Here is a 24,909-nt window from a genome sequence, read left to right on the forward strand (position 1 = left end):
CCCCATATATGTCCTTATTGAGGCTCAGAGATGTTAATTAATATTAATTTATCAAGTTATGTAACTAAGTATCAGAGATCAGATTCTAATTCAGTTCTTCCCAACTCTAAATCATGGGTTCTAGACATTATCCTACTCTAGCAGCCATGAGAAAGTGGACTCTTAAATTTAAATTTTTTCTAATATTTTCTGACTGCTGTCTTTTAAAGCAGTATTTCTGATATTTAAATTATGTCTAAGAATCAATTTGAAATGCTTTGAAAATAGGTAAAATTTCTTTTCCAATCCTTCACCATCCTTTATTTTCTAAGAAAGAAAATTCCTCTAAGAAGAAACTTGATTGTGGACATTAGAATTTTACAGCTGTTACTAAAACAATTGAAAAGAGCATTGATCATTGTGAAGTCTTCATTAGCAATGTAAGATTCCAAAAAAAATGAGTTGGATACTTTCTGATGCTATCTACTCTAGCAAAATAGGTTTTTGAGAGGCTTTTTTCAGTTTGGGCTTTTGCTGGTTTCAGCAGGGGCTTTCCACATGGTCCCAGTTTGTAGGATTAGGCCCATCCCCAAACATTTTTGATAGTGCATACAATTTTTGTACGTACCTCATTATACATCAAAAAGTGGTCATGTCTAAGAATTCAAATATTAGAATTTGACTTATACATGGGACAGAAATTCAAAACCCACTATTAAGCTAAAGAATTGCTATTTGAAGAAAAAAATGAACTCAGGTCTCTGCATAGAAATAAGTGGGTAAAGATAACAGGAGAGGAGATGGAAGAAAGATTTTTATATTGCTTATTCTGTGCCAGGCACTGTGCTAAGAGCTTTTTACAAATATTATATCATTTGATATAAGTGTATTTTTTAAAAGAGGCTGCTCAAGGGATTGGCATTTACATTCATGTTTAACTTCCCCAAAATTATTATACTTGAAGCCCATATTAAACCAGTCCAATTATTGTATAGAGTTAAAAAGGGAAGGGAACTTCAAGTACTTTGTGAGACATTATTTGCCTCATGATATATCTGAATCCATAAAATTATGCTACAATCTAATAGAATTCTATTGTATTTTCAATAAGTTATTAGAGAAAAACAATACCATTGAGAAATTTTAGTTGAACAAAATTATTTTGGGACAGCAATAAAAGGAGGAAAGTAGTTGAGGCAGGAAAAAGTTTAAATTGAAAGCATTTGCACTAGTATCAGATAATTTCATCATGTGGGGAATTTGCAGGATTTGTTTTAGCATTAATGCAATTATGATACATTGTACCTTGTAGCACTTTGCTTGAGTAAACTTTAATTCCTAATCTCATGTAGGGAAGGAAAATGGAAATCCTACTACAAGTTAAGTAAATTTTCTTTTAAAATAAAATCAAATTAACTGGGAAAGTTATGACAAGAATATTTTAGTCAAATATTATCACATAGTCCAAGGAACTGGACACTTTTCTCAACAATGTCTAATCAGAGTGGGCTAATCAAGTTTCCTAAGACTGTATTACCTGAAACTCAATAGAAATCAAACCTTATAACAAATCATCCAAAGAAAAACCCATAGGATTCAAATCAAAATGCTTTACCTGTTAGTTGAACCAAAGGGAAGAAGCTGAGGATGAGGAACACTCTGAGGATCATGGTAGCGTTGAGCTGAAATCCGTGGCCTCCTCTTCTTACAAAGAGATGGGAGGAAGGCCAGTGAGCTGAACAAAGCAACCTGGTGAAACCTCACTGGCTCTATCATTCACATTCTCTACACTTGTTTCCTCAGAGTACATAATATAAAAAGAATTCAACCACAGGCAGATGTAGTAATATCTCAAACAGGAAGCTGTATTATTTTGATGACTTTAGCTTTTTTTTTTTTTTCTATTATCTTTAAAAGAACAACAGCCATCACTGGAAAAAGATTTCTATGTGTCCTTAAAGTGATTTCTTTGCAAGAATCATGAAAAGGGAGGGGCTAAACTTCCAAAAGAAAGTCAGGGGTAGACACAGAAGAGTCTGCTAGAACAAGTATTCTTGAGGATTCTAATATCATGGGTCCTCTAGGGATAAGAATCCTTGTACTACAGGAAGAAGAAAGTAGTTGCTAAAAGCAAGGAAACACAACCTAGAAGGGGCAATCAGGATGTTTGATAGTAGAGAATATTCTAAGCAAGATACTGTGGAACTGGAATACAAAGACAAAAGCTAATTCCATAAAGAAACACGTTCAACAGCAAGTAGAAAATATATAGGTAAGTTACCCAAAACCAGGGTAACTAAATAAAATTTATGAGGACAAAAAGAGATAAAAATGGGTTCTATGCAGAAAAGTTAAAGGGCACAGAGAAGAAAAGGCTAAAAGACAAATTGATGGATAGGATTAGTCTGGATGTGATCTTGGAGTTTCAGAGTGAGTGGTGCCACAATGACTATTTTAGTAATGCGGTCCAGCTCAGCTGGTAGTGATGTAGCTTTCAACCTTCTAAATGGAAAGACTGACTGGGAGAATATATAAGAGAAGCCAAGGAGAAGGACATTTCTGAGATCCCTAACTTCTACTCCATTGAAAGTGATGAAGCTATGACAGAGATCCAAATCTTTCCTGATTCCTGAGCCAAGTTCATCATACCCAAATAGTAGGGTCATCTTCCTTAGGCAGGTCTAATAAAAAAGATAAAAAAGATTTGGACATATAAAGAATAGACAAATGGATAGATGGTTGGATGGATGGATGGATGAATGAATGGATGGATGGATAGATGGATAAATAGATAGACAGATGATAGATAAAGACAGGAGAGAATGTATTGAGTGACTAAGAAAACTTCTTTTTCTCACTAAGTTAAGAGATATAGCAGCTGCCTAGTCTCCTCTTCCTATATGGATCCACAGAGAATGGGATGGAGAAGAAAGCAAATCAAACTCACAGCCTTCCATCTTTGAATGTTTAGGAGACTATAAGGTAGTTTTCTTGGCATGCACCACAGTGTTGATAGTATATTTCTTTGATACCATAATGTTTTCAACGTTAAGTAAATTGTTTTTCTTTACTATTGACATAAAATCTAAGTAATTTTTTTTAGCAGTATCCAGATCAAAAATATATCTGGAATTGGGATGAGAGTTATCAATAAATGGGAGAGGGGAATCAACTGAACCAATGACAGTTATCTGGAATTCAGGAAAAAAAAAATCCTCAACAGCAACTACATGCCCCGGAACTATCTTCAAACACATAAAGCACTAATGACAAAATTCCAAATTCCAAAAGTTAACAGGTCTTCTTGGAACACCCCAGAGATCATCTGATTCAATGGAAAGAGTACTGGCTCTTGACTTAGATGAGGTGACCTCAAATCTAAACTCTGCTACTTACTAAGCGTATAAATCTATCACAAGTCATTGACCCTCCTGGGCCACAATTTCCTCAAATGTCAATGTCCTCTAAAGGCCCTTCCTGTTTTATATCTATGGTATCATATTTTGCAGTGGAGGAAACCTCACTGAGGTTGTGATTTAAATGACATTACAGGGGTAGTAAGTAAGGTGGAGTCAGGAGTTGAAACCAGATTATATCACTCCAAATCAAGCGTCCTTTCTACTGCACCAAAATCCAATTTCCTAAAATATACAAATGAAGAAACTAAGGTCAAGAAAAGTTAGGTGACTTGCCTATGATAATACTGGTTCTTGTCAGAAACAGGATACACCCAGCTATGTTTTGTCCAAAAACAATATATATTCACCTTTTTGCCTTCTATTTTCACTATTTTCAATTTTCCAATTTCTTTTTTGCATCTCTAAACATGCACAACAAAAATAATCATGACCACCTTGCCTTTTACCACCACCAACTGTTCCCTTTCCCTGTTTCCCTCTTCCATTTCAAATCTTATCATCCTTCAAGATCTCATATAAATTCTCCTCACTCAGTAACCATGTTTGCTCTTCTTGATTATATGCCAATAATAATAATATGCTGTCTTAATAGCAATAATAGTAATAGGCTATTTGTGCCAACCATATATTAGTCAGTTGTCCTTTGGGCTAGCTAGACAATTAGTTATTAAGCACGTATTAGGCCCATCTAAAATTGATTTATTTGGATATTGTGGCATTTTATGATCTGCAATCCCTATACCTCTATATTGATAAAACCATGAGCAACTACCCATTTCAAGGAGCTGGCTGAGCGAGAGAGCATTTTGAACTTAAAGGCAGAGCCCATTTCTCAAGTAGAAATAGACCCATGACAAAGGCAATGTGACTAGTGGAAGAGTACTGTGTTCAGAATCAAAAGGCCCACATTTGGGTCCTCACTCTTCAGCTTGCCAAAGCTGTATAACTTTAGGCAAGTCTTTTAACTTCTCAGATTCCAGAAATGTAAAATGTAAAGTTTGTATTAGATTTTAGCTCTGTCAAACATTCTATGATTCTAAGAATTAGTAGTCACTAATCTACAGGTATATCTGATACTGATCTCCCAACATGATAAGCTCATAATGCTCTTGCAAATTTATCCCTTCTTCCTTTAAAACAGCGCATCTGCATTTCTGCACAGACAATAAGAGGAAATGGCCAAACCACCCTTAACCCTGATATCAACCTGAAGAAATAAAACTTGTACAGTCAAGGATAGTATGTCTTGTTAACAAGAAAGATCTCCATGATCAGAAAACCAGAGGTGACTTCATGAAGATAGGTCCAGTCATCTAATGTACTAAAACGTAAAGGAGAATTCCCTGGACTCTGGCCTCCAATAGAACAAGCTGTAAAGTTAGAAGCATTCTGTTCCATTTCCCAACCAAAAGAAGAGAATGAAGAAAGTCTGGGAGTATTGGTTAACATACTACTCCATAAAAGAAGACTGACTCAGGAAAATAATTTGGACAAGCTTTCATCCAATCAATAATTGCTACTCTTCTTGTCCTGACAAATCCAGGTGCTTACTCCACAGTAAATTGAAATTAACTACCAACTCATTCCTCTTTCCATCACATCTGATATTTCAATAAACCTTGGTTCAACTGGGAAAGACCTCTGGCATCCCTTCTCTGATCATAACCATGCCACATTCTGTTTTCCAAGGATGGCTCTTCCCTGAGAGACTCTTGATCGTCTTTAGTCACATTCTTTGACACCATTGCTGCCCAGAGGTTGAAGATTCAACCTAGTCTGGACAAGGGCCATAGCAGCACAGAACTATTTTATCACCAAGCAGAAAATAGAGATGTGAGAGGTGGCCAAAATGCACATCAATGTGGAAGCATTGATATCCAAAAAGAAAAATGAGCAAATGAGATACAAAGAATCCCAAAGGATCTGTATCTAGAAGTATTTGAGTTCATACAAGCAACATAAGCCCTAATGTTTGATGACAGCTCTTCAATCTTTTCCACACTATTCAGCTATTATCTGCTCCCTAGAACTACCATTATTTCCTACATTGGAAACATTGGAGAGACTAAGGGGACCAAAAAAATCACAGCAGTTTAAGTAATCCCTGTATCAGAAATGCCTAAACATGGAAAAATCATACTACTGTGCAGGGGGGAGGGATGTCACACTTCATTTGGCTAAAGCCCCCACAGTTGTAGGATTCATTAATCTGCTAATGCCATTATTTCATAGTAGCTGGTTTCTGGTTGCTATCACCCTTTTTTATGATGTGTGCAAAGATATGTTTGCTTTTTAGAATTTTTGTAACTAAAAATGTCATCCTTCTGCTTAGAATGCAAATGAATTGATATTATTTGCCAGAGAATACATACATATGATGACACTGTGAATAAAGTCAATAAGTAATGTTTGAAGCCTATCTCAAATATTCATTAACTTTATGATCCTGCACAAGTCTCTCAACCTCTCTTGACCTGTCAGTATCCTCAGCTATAAAAGAGGGGAAAAATAGTCTTATTTCATAGGGTCATTTGTCACAATCAAATGAGTTAAAATATGTGAACTGCTTTGTAAACTTTAAAGTACTATATAAATGTTAACTTTTTATCCATAGGAGTATAAATAAGTGAAAACTTTTCTCCTACTTGGATTTTTCATGTAGTAAAATTTTGTTTTTCCTATAGACCCTGTAGAATCTGAGTTGGCATTCAAATGTGGAATTCCAGGAGAAAAGCCATAAAATACTTCTGTCAAAGAGATTTGATCTTTCATTTGATAAAACAATCCAAGGCCATCATTCCAACAATGGCCTAGAGATTTAGAGGGCTCTGTGAATACTCATGTTCATGCTAATTTCATTACAAGCCTACAGGTATGTAGATTTAACTGTTTTTTACCTATTTCTATTTTCATTCTTAAAATCAAAGTCTCCCCTCTCTCTAACTATATTTTTGTAGATGTGTCTACTTGGGTCCAAGAAACAGGATTTCTCCCATGCCTCATTGCCCCTCCTCCTTGTTAGCAGAGCTCAAATAGATAGGAGAGGGGGAAAATGGAATCGGAAGTTTCTCATGTCCCTCAAGAATTATAATACCCTAAGATCCCAAAGTAGAGCTGGGAAATTCTCCACTAATTTATCACCCTAGAACTCTCAGAAATTGAGGGAATATCCTTAATACACATCAAAGATGAGACTTTTCTTGAATAGAAGGGAAAAACAGGGAACCCATTTTAAGATTTGCCACACTTCCAGCCTGATATGGATGCATTACAACTTCTCATTTTTGGCCTCCATAAAATGCATAAAATGATATCCTTTAATAAATCTCATTTGGAGATAAATCTTACCCATGAATTTTCTGCTTTTCTCTTCTCTAGGATAGGTATTGATTTGTCAGATTTTATTAAGAAATCTTTGATACTAATGTAAAAAATTCATATTCATTTTAACAATCCTAGAACTCACACAAATACCCTTCATTCAAATCACTAGAGTGATTATAATTGATTCACACATATATGAACCAGACAAAATCACTCCTCTAGACAGTTGCAAGCAAAGTGACCACAACGCGTCAAAAGAAAATTATGTAATGCCGGAGAAACTGAGGCAAGATAGAGATTAGAGAGTATTTAATAATTTATTTAAAAGGGAACAATTTTCTGGGACCAAATGGATCCATGATTTGGTCCCAGGGCTGAATGAGACTATTGTCTCCAAGAATCCAGCAAACAATGTGAGTTCTCAATGACCTATATACAGATGGCTCAGACTCAGGGGTAGACTGAGGCAGAGGCAGAGTATGGGTGCTGAGAGTGGAAACAGGACTCTGACAGGGTGGGGTGAGCCACTGGAGATGAGATGACGTAATCAGGGGGAGGCACCCTGGAGATGGGGAGAGGCATCTTGATAAGAAATTATCTGACTTTCCAATAGCTTGGGATAGGGAAAGGCATTCTGATATTCTAAAACATAAGATCTTTTATCTTTATCAAATATTCTGATAAAGAGGGAAGGGAGGTTTTGCAGGATGGAGCTTTGAGCTGATAATTATAAATTGAAGCAGAAAAATTAGAGAAACTGAGTTAGGACTGGGTCAGGATAATTAGGGAAACTGAGTCAGGACAATAAAAGAGAACTGTGGCATAACAATTACAATAAAAGAAAAACTACTACTATAAAATCTGCAACAAGCACATATATAGAAACACATTCTCATACTATTGCCCGTGCTCTCAATATCCACCAAACACATTTCCCGATGTCATTCACAATTCCTTAATAAAGAAACTTTTCATACCAGAGTCCTCTGCAATCCACAAAGGAATTTAAATTTTGATCACTGAAATCTCTCAAGATATCTTAACCAGCTAGATTTCTTGTTTGGGTCCTGATTGGCTTAGAGTAAATATAAATAGCAATTGTTTCTGTTTGGGCCAGAAACCCTACTGAGGGTCTTCCCCTCCCAGACTGATTTTTTTTTTTTTTTGACTAGGTAAAAGAGGCCATTCTCTGTCTCATTTCTTACCTAACCTTAATCACTGATTGGGTATTGTCTCTGTCAAACTGAAAGCTATTAGAGGTATTAACTTTAAAAAGGTCAAGGTCTCCCATTGCATCCAGGACCATTTCCAGTTATCCTAATTTATATCTTGCCACTAGACTCAGATGGTTCCAGAAGAGAAAGTGAAGCTGGTGACCTTGCCCAGACCTCCCTCACTTAAATCCAATTCACTTGATTGTCATGGCATCACCTCCCGATGTCATGGTCCTCTTTAAGAATAAAGGATAAACAACAACAATAAACCCAACTCATGCTGAAATATTCCTCACTGACACATTTTCTACACAGGTGTTGTCTGATTGCTGCTTGCCACTGGTATGGGTTTCATTTTCCTCATGGTATTCTATACCAGTCTTGTAAAGCCATGGTCTCATGGCTTTATGTGTCCCTATTAGTATAAAAAAAATGTATAAGCATGTACTCCCATTATATGTATATTTACAAATTATACACATGTATATCTATAATAAAATATTACTAATTATTATATGCATTATAAAACACATAAAAATAGAAATTAATAAGGATGAACTAAAGACAAGATAAACATTGATAAACAAGATAAACTCCTTTTTTCTCTCTAGTATGTTATTAATGAATCATATTGGGAATTTTACTGAATATAATAGGCAAAACTTATAGAAAGAATATGTAGTAAATAGAATATTATTGATAATGTCATTTATGATATTTCAGTGTGAATTTGATTGAATATGCTTCTTTTTTTTAAACTTTGGTTTAATGCTTTGTCACATAGCTATCTGAATGCTGGTTGTAAGATCAGCTTATTTTGGTACTTGGTTTTAATGTCTATCATAGCTAATAACATACCTCTTAAAGACATGTAGATTCAAGTGGATAGTGTAAATGACTAATTGTTTTTGCTAAGTCATAAAACTCATTTTTTTAATCCTGTCCACAAATTTTGCAAGTTTTTTTGCAAAAACTACTCTGCCATTTTGTTTTTTGCTTGTCCATCGTGTGAGAATTAGTATAGATAAAAGTAATATTATCTGGCAATCCACTTCACCAGGTTCACATAGATTGAAATGCCTTGTAATATACTATAAGTTAATGGACAAGTGAGGGTGCCATATTGTGGAATGCTTAATCTTTTAGAATATCATGAGTAGCATTTAACATGTAAATAAAGGAGATGCTAGTAAATGTTTCACAACAGATCTCCAGGGGGGAAAAAAAACATACGCACAACACACTTTAATTTTTTTTTAATAACACACTTTTAAGTTTCAAATACCATGGTATCACAGATAGAATGTTGGGCCTGGAATCAGGAAAATCTGAGTTTAAATATTACCTCAGATAGCTGATCCTTGGCAAATTATCTATCTGCCTCAGTTTCCTCATTTGTAAGATGGGGATAATAATAGCAGATACTTCACCAGGATGTTGCACATATTAAATGAAATGATATTGTAAAGGGATTTATAAATCTTAAAATACTCTATATAAAGTCTAACTATAATTATTAATATTAATATAATATTGGGGCAGCTGAGTGGTGCAGAACTGGAGTCAGGAGGATCTGAGTTTAAACCTGGCCTCAGATACTTACCAACTATAAGACCTTGGGCAAGGTATATGTGTGTGTATTGTGTGGGTATATAAAAGTGCACGTGTATATACACATATATATATATATATATATACACACAAACACACAACACACATATGTATGTATGTATATATCTATACTTATATACATATAAATATATGTATATAAATAATACAGTTATTCCTTCCACATCATGGGGATAAGGGATGTGATGCCCTCATAATCTGGAAAATTTGCATAACATTTTTCGGTTTTCCTTTTGCACCAAAGGAAAAGTCTAAATTATTATATTATTAAAAGATAAAATATGTTGATACTACGTAATACTATGCCTCTATTTTATGCATTTCTGAGTTTTTAAAGGTTTTCTGTGTCATCTGCTGGCCTTCATGTATCTCCTGCAAATTCCTCAAAACTACCCAAAAATTCCATTTAATTTCCTCTGCTGATTGGTGATATATTAAAACTATGATAGAGAAATTTGCAATGTGGAAGGGATAACTGTATAGATTGTGTGTGTATGTGTGTGTATGTGTAGAAATGAGAGACGGAAATGAGTATATCTAGATATTTATATACAAACACACAAACATATATATATATATATACATATATATACTATATAAATACCATGTATGCTATATATAGTATATACTACATTGTATGTTTGTGTAGGTATATATTACATATGCATGTATATATGTTTGTATATATGTATATATAAAAAAGATTGAAGTCTCTGAAAAGGGGTTGTAATGGAGCAAAAACCAAGAACCACTACCGAACACTATATATTACAATATCAACGAATAGAGTAACTCAGAGAAGGAAGGATTGCTGAATGATGGCAGAAAGTCATGGTCTGGAAGTGGCAGTATGGAGCAAAGAGTGTGTCTACTCCTCTGGCTCTGGTTCAACTCTGGCTCTCATGAGTCATAAGGGAATTAGCACCCAAGAAGAGGTTAATCAGAGATGTAGTATCTCCTGGAAGGAGCCAAAATTCTGTAAGCACCAAAAAGTACAAAAAGCATGGGAAGAAGAGGTTTAAAATAAAGAGGAGTTTGTTCATGAAAGAAAGGGGATCCCAAAGGACACAATGAAAGCTGACAGCAGAGGAGGATGGGAGCTGGAGAAAGAGCTGAGCTGGATGGGGATGAGAGAGTGGGGAATGTCAGCAAAGGAGCAGTTTTTGTTTTACTGGATTCTGAATCACACAAAAGGAAGAAAGAACTGTCCAAAAGTGAAATGGGGGTTTTGCAAAGATGACCACCCAGATCCTAACACTTCCCAGCTTCATCCCACCCAGACATCAGCCCAAAACCCATGTCATCTTCAAGCTATTTGCTGACAAATGTTCAACCACAGCAGAAAATGATGCTCTGAGCACCAGAGGGGAAGGATTTGGCTACAAAGGCTCCTGATTTTGCAGAATCATTCCTGGATTCTTGTGCCAGGGGAGTGATTTCATATGCCATAGTGGCACTGATGGCAACTTCATTGATAGGGAAAATATTAGTAATGAGCACTTCATCCTTAAGCAGAGTACAAATTGTCCAGAGCAAATGCTGGGCCAAATTCAAATGTCCCAGTTGTTCATTTGCACAGCTAAGACTGGTTGCTTGGATGGTAAGCTTATGGTCTTTGACCTGGTGAAAGAAAACTTGAATATTTTGAAAACCTGAAATACTTAGGCTCCTGGACAAAGTAAGACCAACAGGAAGATCAGCAATGCTGACTCTAAACAACTCATGTAATTGGGGGGGGTGTAATTTTTGTTTGTTTGTTTTAACCACCAAACTTCTCTTTTTGTAGTTGAGGAGAACAAGTTCCTTTCCTCTCTCACTTGCTACAGGTTTCTTTGAGGTTTATTTTCCTTTTTCTCTCTAAGTCTGACTAGATTGCAGAGTTAAATTTATGATTACAGAATAAAAATAAAGAGAAAGAAAGACATACAAACAGAAAGAGGGGAGAGACAGGGACAGAGAGAGATGAGAAGAGGAGGAGAAAAGAAGAGGAACAAAGGGAGGAGGGAAGGAAGGACAGAGGGAAAGAAAAATGAAAAACAAAGAGAAGAGGAATAGGAGGGCTAATCATTGGAGGCATTCAAGCCAAGACTGATTGGTCAGTTATGGATTAGACTTCATGACAGCTGAAGTTCCCTTTTTCTGTCTGAGGTCCCTTCCACCTCTAAGATTCTATAATTCTATTTGTAAATAAAACAACTAAAATATCACCCCTAACCTAGTATCCCACTTGTTAAAAGTGGACATAACTTCCCTTAAAAAAATAATTCTTCTCACAGATGTTGACAATTGTTCCCCAGTTAACTATCTTTAGGTCATGGATGGGATTCATTTAATCACAGAAGGCCCTCTAGGATCAGTCCTAGATACTATTTCCTACCCACCAGTAACTGTGTTTTTTTAGTACCACCCAAAACTCAGGTGCCTTGAGGCCCTGTCCTGAAGTTTCATAAGTCAGACTGGAAAAATCTGATAATGCTTGCTTTATTTAGTCAGAGTTGGCTTGAGAATTTTGGACAAATAACATTTGTCATCAAAAAGTTAAAACACCATAATTCAAGTCAGGCTATTTTCTACTTTTTTTAATCCTAAAAATCTAATTTCCTAACTAAACTATATCAATCACAAGTATTTTTAAGTGTCCATGAGTCATAAGGGAATTAGCACCCAAGGAGAGATTAATCAGAGATGTAGTGTCTCCTGGAAGGAGCCAAAATTCTGTAAGCACCAAAAAGTACAAAAAGCATGGGAAGAAGAGGTTTAAAATAAAGAGGAGTTTGAGATATCACTCTAAAGATGAAACTATCTATCTATTAATATATATAAATGTTAATTATGTTATATTTATATATACTCTATAATTATATATTATGCATAATTATAATTATTCATATTAATATTATAGTATATGTATATGCTTATATACACATATATATTATTTGTACATATGTGTATATATATATATATATTTATATGTGTGTGTGGAGAGAGAGAGACAGAAACAGAGAGAAATAGACAGACAGACAGACCGGACAGAGACAAACAGAGCCAGACAGATAGAAATAGACAGAGAAGAGACACAGAAAGCAGAGAGAGAAAAAGAGTTCCCTCACACAAAATGAATTCTATTTTGGTGAAACTTCCTAGAATTTTTGGATGGTTTTTAGAGATAATAATGTTTTCTAGATATGATAGGAGCAAAGAAGACAGGGAAGATGTATTTATTTTAAATTTTCATTTTTAACATAATTTATCTCTCATAAAAAGCATCCTTTCTCCTATTCCCTTTTATAAAATTAGTAAAAATAATGAGAAAGAATTTTTTTTCAGGGACTTTAATCATCTTGGGAAAACATATTGTTAAGCTTTCTTCCTTCCTGAACAATATTAAAAGACCTCCAACCTCTAGCATGTCATTTAGCTGTACCTACAGGAAGTAGAGCTGTTGAATTCCATGTTTTTTCCAATGTTCTGTCATGTCACTGGTCCCCCATGAGAACACCCTCAGTTCCCACACTCACTTACTCAGGGAGGTCACTCTGGACACATCTCTCTATATCTTTGGAATGCTGCAGAAGACTAACAGCTGCTGATGCAGCTCCACCACCCCTTCCTTATAACATATCATCCTGCTTGTCATAAATTGTACTGCTGGAGCCTTGCCTTTCATACATAGCCTCAGTCTTATGCAGAGGTGCTTGAAGAATATCCGGGGTTCGTGTATCACCAATAGCACACCAGCTCTGACTAAAGAAACTTCTTTCTAGCTCCAATTCCCAAATTCTTTTAGTGTTGACATTTTCTTCATGTGTTCGAAAAATCAGCTATTATGATGTAAGTAAAATTAAATATTCAATCCTTGGGCTTCAGGTCAGAAAACAACAATACATATTTATCATTTTTTTCCAAATGTAGATGATTAGATGTTTTCATTAAAGGATTTTGGTTTTATCTGAGAGGTATGGAAGGAAAAATCAAAGACACTAAGGATAGAGGCTAAATAATTGCAAAGTAGGTTGGAATCAAAGGAGCAGCACCGGTGATTGTATATATTGAACAAAGATATTGAAATTTCTACAATCTATCCAAAAAGATTAAGTCTAAAATCTTGGAAAATAATTGTGTTTTCTTTATCTGAGAAAGACAATGAGTTGTAAGACTCTGGTTAAAGGGCATCCATCTAGAAAAAGTTGTGCCATTACAGGTGATCACCTCACAGCTCTGGTGATCAGATCAACATGGCCTGGTCAGGATTTATGTTTTGGTGATGGTAGCTTCAGGAGTATAATATATACAAAATTGGGTTTATGTATATTTTCTGAGCCTCGTTGTTTTTTTGTCCTTCTTCCTCAAAGAGGACACAAGTGGGCACAGTGGGGATTTCTTGATTTGCAAGTGAATTAGATTTAAGTAACATAGAGCTGCTCGAAGTCACCAGCCCCACTTTCTCCTCCAGTGTCATCGATATGGGTTGTTTATTCATATTTGTAGAGACTTAAAAATTATTGATTCTCTGAGATTTTCCCAGAGTATGACAAGACTGGCACTGGCCCTGCCTGGCACATCTTGACTGACTGAACCACCTTTGTTATTGTACCCAGGGTGAGGCCCATGGGAATAAGGATGGTTTCAATCCCTCTGACTCACCCATCCACCCACCCAATCCAGACTGCTATTACAGTGAAAGTGTCAAGTTAAAGTAACCTGAAGGGTTAACCAATATCTTCTTAAGAACCAGGCAGTCTCGGAGACTGTGCTTGCAGGGTGAATATTAGCAATAATATAGTAATGATAACCAACATTTGTATCATGCTTTAAGATTGCAAAATATTTCACACATATTTTCTTGTTTGAGTTTCCAGATGATACTATGAGGTATCTACTGTAGGAAATATTGTCTTTATTTTATAGATTAGAAAGAAAAAAAAATCACCAAAATGCCAGTCTAGCAGTCTCATGAGTACATGTCCCCTTCCAAGGAGAGTGCAATCTATGCAAAACGTTCTTGGACTGGGGGATTATCGCATGAACTGATTTCTGTGAAAAGTTGGATTCACCCTAATGTCAGGGGACTATCCTGCTAATCTTAGGATCACTACAAATTTTTAGAGGAGCATAAATTATTCATATGGGGAACTTTAGGACTCTGAAGAAAAGTGGGACTTACTTAAGAGGTAGGTGGGTTGTACTGCCACTGTTTTTTAAGTATTTTCTGTGTTTACTTAGAAGTTCCTATGAGTCCTCCACATTTTCTCAGTTTTCCATAGGGTAAAACAAAAGAGAAACTTATACCCAAATGCAGTGTTACTTTGAGAATTTATATGAAAACTGGTGACCTAGTAGAAACTTTAAAATTATTTATACTTTGAGATTTTCCCACAAGAGCATCAGAGCAATGAAAATATAACAAGTCAAATACTTAGTGATTTGAGTCTAAAGGGATCAGGCATAGACCTGGTTTAAAGACCTTTGAATTCCCTTATATGACAGCCACTCTGTACCATGCCCACTGCTTATGAAATGAAAGGTCATGGAACCCATGAAAATATCTCTGTAATATTTTATTAAATCTAAAATAGATAATTTAAACTATATTTATAGTAATTTCAAAGTGATATTCTGAGTTCTGAAAATAATGCAAAATAAAACTTTTACATAAAATTTTTATCTTAAACTGAAAAATCAAACTATAGAAAAACCACATTTAGAACCCAAAAAAAATCACAATTTACATTTTACAGAGCAAGGAGAAAGTAACAATTCAAATACTTAGTGATTTGAGAATAGGGGGATCAGACCTAAATCTGGTTTAATGACCCTTGAATTCTGGGTCCTAGATTAGGGTTATATAGTCACCTATCTATTCTGCATAACAACTGTATAGATCAGAAAGGTATGAAAGTTGTTTAACTGAATTGTCAATAGAATAAATCATAGGGAGGGGCTGTAACTGGGGGAGAAATGGAAATTTTAGAATTGACTCAAAAATCTCAATTGAGAACTCCATTACAGTGTCATAACATAGGAAAATAGGAGTCATTCCAGCACTTCAGTCCCAGTTAGTGCTTACCAAGTAAAAGCAAGGAACAGCAATACTGTGTGTGCCACTTTCTGCTAAGGGGAGAAAAGGTAGAGTGTGAATGACCTGCTCTGTTTTTTCAGTTTCTAAAAACCTCTGAGTAGGTGATCATTCTTCCAGCCCTTCCCACACCCATCCTCTAACTCAGTCCTCCAAGTTACAGAAATAGAAGCATTTGAATTTTTAGTAGGAGGCCTGGCACTTCAAACTGTTAGGAATAGAGGCTGACTCCTCAGGACTGGCTGGGGGTGCTATGTCACTCCTGAGAAACACACATGTTGATTAGACTTTTCTCAGAATAGCAGCAACCTTGATCTGACTGAGCAACAGGAGGTGGCAGACGGGCTAATGATTCCCGCAGTGTTTGAAAAAGCTGCTTGTGAGAATCCTGTGGCAGGAATCCTAAGGGAGTGGTTTAATCTAAGCCTGGCCAAGGCTGGAGTCTCTCCAGGCCTTCACTGTAAACCCTCCAAAAGTTTGCTGTTTGTTCTTTTCTTGGACGTATACTTATGGAATATTTGAAGAAGTGTACTTTTGTGGGGAAAACCATATCCTCACCAATCTGTCTGTGGGCTCCCCTTCCCTGGTTTATTTGTCACAGGACATGAGTAGGAAGTTCTGTCTCTGAAGTGGTCCAGCTGCTAGCAAAGCCTGCTTGTATTTTTGTGGGTGCATAAATACATGTACATGTGTGTATTGTTTTTGTTAGGCATGTAATTAGACACACATATCTGGTATGCTTTTAAACAGAATGAATGATTTTATGGACACACTCAAATCATATTCTAATTTCTTATTATGTCACAGAAATGACCTTGACTCTTCAAAGAATATGCCTTTGAGATGGCAGAGTCAACCATTTATTTCTTTGGCCATCTGTTCTCATTAGCAACTTCATTTGACCTCAACTGCTCTTCTAATGAATTCACAAAGGAGCAATGGCACCTAAGAAGATGACATCAAGAAGAGGGGGCTGGACCTGGCAAAATTTATACTGAAGAAATTCATGTTGGAAAAAGCACAATGATGATATTTGGGGGTCCATTTTCAAGTTATCTCAAAGAGATTCCCCCAAAATGGAAAATTTTTATGGGGATGAGGGGTTTTTTTTGGACCAGATCTAAGATTTCTTCAGTAAGGGGACTCTTGGCCAATAAATTTTTCTTACTGATGAAGATCAGCACCTGATTTGTAGTTTTTAATTTTTTTGGATATACTGAGAGATTAATTAACTTTCCCAGAGTCATATAATTATGGTAGAAGTAAGGTTTGAATTCAGTTTTTCCTGATTCCAAGATCAGTTTTGATGCAAACTTTATCATCTCTTTAAAATCTTTATGAAAATAAATCATGCATATACATAGAGCATACCTAAAGTAAATGTAATAATAAAACATACTAATTTTTGTAGATATTATTCTGCAAATTGACAGAAAAATAAAGTTAGCATAAGCTCCCATCTTGTTTATTATTTAACAAAAAAAAAAAAAAAGGTGAGGAGGGACACAATTTGACTTTGGAGAAGATCCCATATCAAATTTAATCACAAATATAATGAGTTTGTTCAACAACCTTCTAAATATCAATGTTAATAGAGCCATCAAAAAAGAAACTATATGATCTCCAAAGGTCAGGGTCAAGGAGGATCTCTTACATAAAGTTCAAATAGGAAAGGGGCTCTCCATCAATGTTCACATTGTTCTTTATAAATAAAATTGTGCCTTAGCATTGAGAACTCAACTCAAAGCCCCATAGTCTTGCAATCTACAATAAATAAATTAATAAGCAAACAAATAAAAAGAAAGTGTATAATAGGTGTTGGGTAACTGATGGTTCATTAAAATAATTTATGATCTTAAAATGACACCACAAAAAGCCAATAAGCTGGAACCAAGAACTGAATAGGAAGAATATAAACTAGATGTCATTTGAAAAATTAGAAAGTGCTTTCCATGATCCAGAACTTCTTTCCTGCAAAAAAAAAACCCCACCTTTTTAATGTCAGCATTATTCCAGTTATCTCTATTTAACTGAATATGTTGCAATTCCACTAATTCGATATAATCAAACTTTTAAATGACCCAAAAAAACAATGGAAAATATATGGAAGATATGAGTAGGCTGGAACATATTAGCAACATACATGTAAGAGGGGAACTATATGATATCATTAAGGGAACATATCAGAGAAAAGTAAAGAAAGTATATATAGAGAGAATAAGAATTAGTGGACAATCTAAGTGTGATACAGATCTCTGTGAAATACTAACAGAATATCAATGTCTCCTACAAAAAAGAAAGTTCTTCTCTAAAGGACTAATAGATGTAAGAACAAGAGTCATAACATAAAAGTCATAGATAGGTTGCCATCCACTCCAGTGGAGGAAGCACATACACCAGTGAAATCACAGCATCAATATGAAATAGAAATAAGCACCCCGACTCCCTCCTTTTCGGTATGGAGCCATTTTTGCTGCATATTATATGCCATATAAACTGTATATTTAAAATACTTTTACAGGTAAGCCTTCTCCAGGGACATTGCACTCTATTATTCTCTACCATCAATATAAGAGCTAGAATATTCTGAAAAAAAAAGACTTCAGTGGAAGTTCTAAGAGTAACTGCAGGTGTAAAAGAGTTAATCTGGTGAGACTTCTTGGAAATAGAATGATGACAATGGACTTAGAAATAGGTCAAGTGGTAGCTTAGCCTTCATGTCTCTGGATGACAGAAAGAAGGGCCCAGATGTCAGAGAAGTTGATTGCACTATAATGTGCTTCAGGCAAACCCACCAAAATTGTGTTGGTATACTCCCCCGGTTCCATTCTGATAGACACATCCTAAGGAGAAGATGATCTCGGAGCTGGTAGTTCAAGCATGGAGCAAGACTGAGACTATTACACTTAGCTCATCGTCACCCAGATTTGGAGTCACATCAGCTAAGTATGAATCCCCAGTTCTGTCACTTAGTAGCTGTATAACCCCTAGGCAAGTCTTGTTACCTCTCTGAGATCCCAATTTCCTCACATATTAAACAAAGGACTTGGCCTAAATGAACTCTAACATCCCTTTGAGCTATAAATCTATCATTTGACTATTCTATTGGTGTAACATATGCCAGGAAACACCTGCAATCTACAAATGCAGCTATAGACCCACCAAAAATAAAGATAAAACCCATAGTGTGGTAAAAAAAAAAAAAAAAAAAAAAAAAAGCACAGGATTTAAAACCTGACCTATATTCAACTTTGTTAACCAAAGTTTTAATCATCTATAACTTGCTAGGAACCATGCTAGTTATTAGGAATACAAAGATATAAAAGAAAAAAAATTATTTCTATCCTTAAATTCTACTGTGGATTTACAACTTTACACAGATAATAATTCTAAGACAGAAAATACTAGTAACTAAAGAATTTGGAAAAGGCTCCATATAGGAAATGATTCTTTGGGGGCATGTAGAGTTCTTTCAAGAGTAGTTATAAAGGGGAAAATAAGTATATGGATGTAGTGAAGGTTTTAAGTATGAGAGGAAACTGGGCTTAATTATAGAAAGCAGGGAGAAGCTCAGTAAGGAGAAAGTGATAGCAAGAGAGCATGAAAATGATCAAGGGAACAATTCCTTAGGGAAGAAAGAAAGAGATGAGATAACAGACAAAAGTAGAGTGCTTATTCTTAGCAAGGTATCACTTCTTCCTCCAACATTAGAGCAAAGGAAAAAAGAACAGGAAATGATGATAAGAGGGTTTGAAATATGAAGCTATTAATATATTTTTTTTATGACTTCACATGTAGAATTGATATCATATTGATCACCTCCATGGATTGGGGAGGGATGGGAAGGAGGAGTAGAATTTAGAACTGAAATATTTTTAAATGAGTGCTAAAAATTAAAAATAAATAAATAAATAAATTAAAATTAACATTAAAAACTAAAGTATGAAAAAAGATTTTATTAAAATAGAAAATTATGTGATTAATAAATTCTTGTTAATTAATTGAATGAAGACCTCTATTTTTTCTGTTCAATAGAACATAAGGATCTTTCCTGAGGGTGAAAGAAAGGAATGGTATAGAGAGCTTGAGGAGAAAAGAAAAGTTTTGGAATTGACACATTGGCCAGAATCATTGATGGAAGAATAAAAGAATTATCATACATCAGTGAGGGTTCAGTTGATATCTGATATTATATAATTGTAGTAAATATATTTGGAAGTTGTGTGATTTTTTTTTGAGGAGGGAAAAATGATAATACAATGTTAATTATTGTCCTTGTCATCATATAGGGAGAAGGAAAGACTAATCTGTCACTTGGCCTGTTGCTTAATCTGTCTACTCTATGCAGCTCCCAAGAATTCTTACTAGGTTAATCATTATATTGTAATCCCTCTTTGACTTCCCACTGATTTTTTTCCCCTGTGATCTATCCATTTTAAGATGTCTAATAGGCATTATTTGAGATGTGAGACTGGAAGTTGGGGAAGAAATTAGGGATGGAAAAGTCAATCTTTCTGATAACCATCTTATACAAATGACAATCAAAAGCATAAAAGCTGATAAAATCATAAAATAAAATGTTAAAGAGGAAGAAGTAAAAAGGGACCAAAGAAGTATCTTGTGATCCTCATTTTTAGAAGACATAAAGGTCCAGAGGCCAATGAAACAGAAGGAGCTTTCAAGTGGTAGGAAGAGAACCCAGGAGAAAGTAATGTCACAAAAACTAGTATGAAAGAAAAAAGATTCATCAACAGTGTAAAAAGCTTCAGAGAAGTCAAGAAACTTTTTAAATTATCATTAGTTTTGATCATCAAGAGATCACTGGTAACTATGGAGAGAGTAATTTCAATTGAATGATGAAGTTAGAAGGCAGATTGCAAAGAGTCAAAGTTTGACATATGCTAATATTTCCTAGAGCACCAGGCAGAGAGAACTATTATAAAAATGATAAGATTCTTAAATATTTTAACTCCCAAGAAGCAATGTTCTCCATATTTGTAAGATAAATACCTTATTTTTAGATCATAAAATAAAATTACTTCCAAGCTGGAAATCCATATGAGGTTCTTCCAGGAGAAGAAAACTTCATTAGTTTTCTATAGACAATCCTAAAGAAATGAGTTTATGCTAAAGTTCAGGATCCTCTTGGATACTTTCCAAGGTCCCTAAAAGGAGATTCTTCTTCTCATGGGTGGTGATTGCTTCACATTAAAATAAAATTTGCAGCTATGTCCTCTGGATCCAGGATTGTAGTTGTTGACGCTTCAGAAGAAATGACTGTAGGTTGAACTGCTGCTCCTTCCATCACAAGCAGCTCACTGATGAGATTCTTGGCTCTATTATCCACCCATCTTTCTGTCTGATTGGTATTAGCTTCCACTGTGACTCAGGGGTCAAATTCAACCACAGAGCAGTATTCTGGGAAATCCACTCTCTCCTCAACTGCAATTGTTGGGGAAGCTGGTGTTGATGAATGGAAAGCTACTACCAAAGTTAACAGAGTGAAAAGAATTGAGGCCTTTCCCAGCATTGTATAGTCTGGGTATCTGCAGAACAGTCAGAAAAGGAAAAAGAATGGTTTCTGTATTGGTTGAATGACTTTCTCCAGCACTATCTTCAGCAGTATATGATTAAGAGCAAAGAAGAAAGATGGTGAGGATTACCCAGCATTAGGGTTTGGCCGGGCAAGAACAGAAATGTAACAAGAAGGAAGGAGGTTCAAGAGCAGAGAGCATAATGTATAATTGAATTGGCCAACATAGCATCAAGACCATGAAGGGAAGAAAAGGAGACTAGAATATAATGAATGAGGAGACAAGACAAGGGCAGAGGGACTAGAGAATGCAGTGAGAAGAAAGAAAAGATTTAAGAGTAAAGCAGAGAGAAAGATGGACAAATGAAATTAGATTTGTAGAAAGAAATTTCTGAATTCAAGATCATAGGGGTAGATCAGCTATGTGAAATTGTGAAATATAGAAAGAGCTAAATGAAGTGAGATTCTCACTCACTAAGATGGAGTGAGGGGTAGGTTCTGTAATGGGGATTTCAGAAACATAAATTCAGAAACAACTGAAAAGGTCTATGGTGTTCACATATGAGCATATTGGAGTTGTTAAGAAGGCAGAGGTTGGATTGAGAAGGAAGATAGGAATCACATACTAAACACCTATAGGACCATAGATTTAGGTCAAGAGCAAAATTTAGAAATTACCTAACCTAATTCATTTATCTTACAGATGAAGATCCAGAAAGAAAGTATGAATTTATAGTACATATAAGATTCATGACCTCATCACAAAATGGTAAGGGGATTATGTACATGTAAGTAGAGGAAGCAGTAAATTAATAAATATAGTTACTCTTGTACTTTGAGTTCAGACTTCAAAGTCCTATCTCTATTACCAATTATCTGTGAGGCCTTAGGAAGGTCACGCCACCACTTCTAAGGTTTGATTTTTCTCATGTGCAAAAGGAGTAATATAAAATATATATTACTTAGCCTAATAGAGAGAAAGAAGAAAGAAAGAAAGAAAGAAAGAAAGAAAGAAAGAAAGAAAGAAAGAAAGAAAGAAAGAAAGAAAGAAAGAAAGAAAGAAAGAAAGAAAGAAAAAGAGACAAAAAAAGAAAGAAAAAGAGACAAAGAAAGAAAGAAAGAAAGAAAGAAAGAAAGAAAGAAAGAAAGAAAGAAAGAAAGAAAGAAAGAAAGAAAGAAAGAAAGAAAGAAAGAAAGAAAAAGAGAGAGAGAGGAAGGAAGGAAGGAAGGAAGGAAGGAAGGAAGGAAGGAAGGAAGGAAGGAAGGAAGGAAGGAAGGAAGGGAGGGAGGGAAGGAGGGAGGGAGGGAGGGAGGGAGGGGAGGGAGGGAGGGAGGGAGGAAGGAAGGAAAAAAAAAACACTTTGCAAAGCATGAAATACTATCTAAATGTGAGCCAGTATGATTAGAAGGAGAGATGGAGATGTTACATGCTACAGTGGAAAAAACATTAAATTTGATTTATACTATCTACGGGTCAGCTAAATGGTCCAGTGGATAGAGTTTCAGGCCTAGAATTAGAAAGACTCATCTTCACGGGTTCAAATCTGGTCTCAGACACTTGCTGTTATTCTTTCATGCTCAAAAAAGACCAATGGCATCATGATATAATTGATAATATCTTGACTTGCTCATTAATCAGATTTAAGTGAGACAGAGTTGCACCAAGTCTTCAACTTCACTCTGTCTTCCTGAGCCATTGAAGTCCATAGACAAAACAAAAGTCAAAGGGCCTAGCAATAGCCTAGGATGTATTGAATGACCTTGGTGTCTTCAGTGTCTGACCAAGTTCTAAGTCCTCCACTGAGCCTGCTTTAGCAGCCTTCATGGCCATTGGAACAAATTATTCTTATCTCCCTATTCCAAGGGTATGTCTTCTCATGGTCAGGGTAAACATCCCTTTAACTCACCAAGTAAGAGGCATGTAGGTTACTCTCACTCTGGTTTTAGTCCATCTGCTGAGACAGTTAATTGGGGTATATATGGGAACTGGGTAAAGGTGAGAACAAAAGCAGCTCTGAAAAGGGTTCAGCAAGCCCTCACACCAGAGGTGCTAGTTCTTTCTGTACATCCCATATGCCTAGATATTTACTGACTGTTTGCTTAAATTCCTTATTTGTAAAACGAACTGGAGGAAATAGCAAAGTACTCTACTATCTCTGTCAAGAAAAACCTAAAATGGAGTCACAGAAAACAACTCTATAACAATATCCTACAAATTAACTAAACTGGGAACCTCAGCTTCCTCATATGTAAAACAAATAAATTGGTCAAGAAGACCAACCAAAGTCCCTATGAGATGCAAATCCCATAATCCAAGAACTCATCTGCCCTTTCAATTTCACTACTGATGTAGGGAGGAGAGAACAAACAGAGCACAAGAACTCATACAAAAGACTAAAACACCAATAAGGACCTCAAACTATGGCAAATGAATGTCTCCCTCCATCAAAAACCTCATTGGCTTTCTCCTTCCTTTCTCCTGCTCCTCTGTCATACCACATTCAGAATATCATGAAAGAGCTCCTGTAGGCATCATTACCATCAACCATTACTTTGCCACTCCTGCCTACCTTCTCTTTCTGCCCAGGGTCCTGGCACAAACAGATACCAAAGATGCTCTTCCAGCATAAACACTTATTGTCCCTCCCATGCACTTTTGAAGTTCCCCTGTATTGCCTTCCTTCATTGTTCCATGAGACAGAGAAGAGAAAATATTCAGGATCTAGAACCATTGAAATTTTGAGGACAATAAAGGGAGGTAATGACCAGGTTGAGATATAAAGATTAAACCCCATAGGAATGATCTTTGAAGTGCAGAGAGGGCAGAAAGGGAGTCAGAGGGTAACAACAAGATTTTAACAGATTTATAGCCAGTGAGACCTAACATCAAGATGATGATAAGGTCTTTGAAATCACCAAAATTATAGAAAGAAGAAGGGAAGGCTGAGAAGAAAGAGCCTGTCACAATTTGGGAGCTCACACAGAAAGAGTTTGGGGAAGCAGATTCTAGAAGGTAAGGAATACCTACACCTACCTACTTTAGTCTTAGCAACAAATCTACCTCATCTAGGCATCCAAGCTTAAGCCATCATCCACACAGGGTTGTGCGTGTTTGGACTAGATTTCCAATTTAGGAAAAAATATATTTGGTCCAGCAAGAGGATGAGAACTAAGAAGATAAGGGTTTAGTTTCAGATTTAAAAGTTGGATAAGATGAGTTAACAGTCATTACCTAATAGGTCATTAAATTTCTCAATTCCAGGACCATGATTTAATCTTCTTTGTATCCCACACATCACCTAACAGCTTCACAAAGCAGGAGCTCAATAAATGCTGGTTGAAAGAAATTAATTAATGAACATATGGGATCTTGCCATTTACACTTCCTTTGTTTTTCTCTGTCAGGATACATGATTTTCCTGTAGCTTAGTCTGGGACAAGGAAATGGGCATGAGTACATGACGTCTCTGACACCCCCACTTCCTGGATCTGACAAATCAGTGAGTAAAATGAGGCCCTTGAATAAGATGTTCTCTTAAATTCCTTCCAGTGTAACAGTCTATGATGTTATATTGTGATATATTTCTGACTATCTCCAGCACATCTTCTCTACCTCATCGCTCCCTACATCAGACACTCCTGCCTACACATCCCTCAACCCACAGAACCTCAGAAGTTAGATGTAATACATCCCATATTCTCCACACTAAAATGAGGCAACTGTGTTAATAATTC

General features: G+C 35.8%; 1 protein-coding gene across 1 annotated transcript in view; it reads right to left on the reverse strand.

Moving 5' to 3' along the window:
• The window catches only part of CD28 (CD28 molecule), a 33,393-nt gene extending 31,604 nt beyond the window's left edge, over positions 1-1,789 (reverse strand). The window contains exon 1 of the mRNA XM_074298962.1: positions 1,595-1,789. Coding sequence (XP_074155063.1) covers positions 1,595-1,649 — 55 coding nt within the window. The 5' untranslated portion in view covers positions 1,650-1,789. The remainder of the gene's footprint in view (positions 1-1,594) is intronic.
• Positions 1,790-24,909: the final 23,120 nt, after the last annotated feature.

The sequence above is a fragment of the Sminthopsis crassicaudata genome, chromosome 3 (genome assembly GCF_048593235.1).
Source record: "Sminthopsis crassicaudata isolate SCR6 chromosome 3, ASM4859323v1, whole genome shotgun sequence".
Classification (NCBI taxonomy): domain Eukaryota; kingdom Metazoa; phylum Chordata; class Mammalia; order Dasyuromorphia; family Dasyuridae; genus Sminthopsis; species Sminthopsis crassicaudata.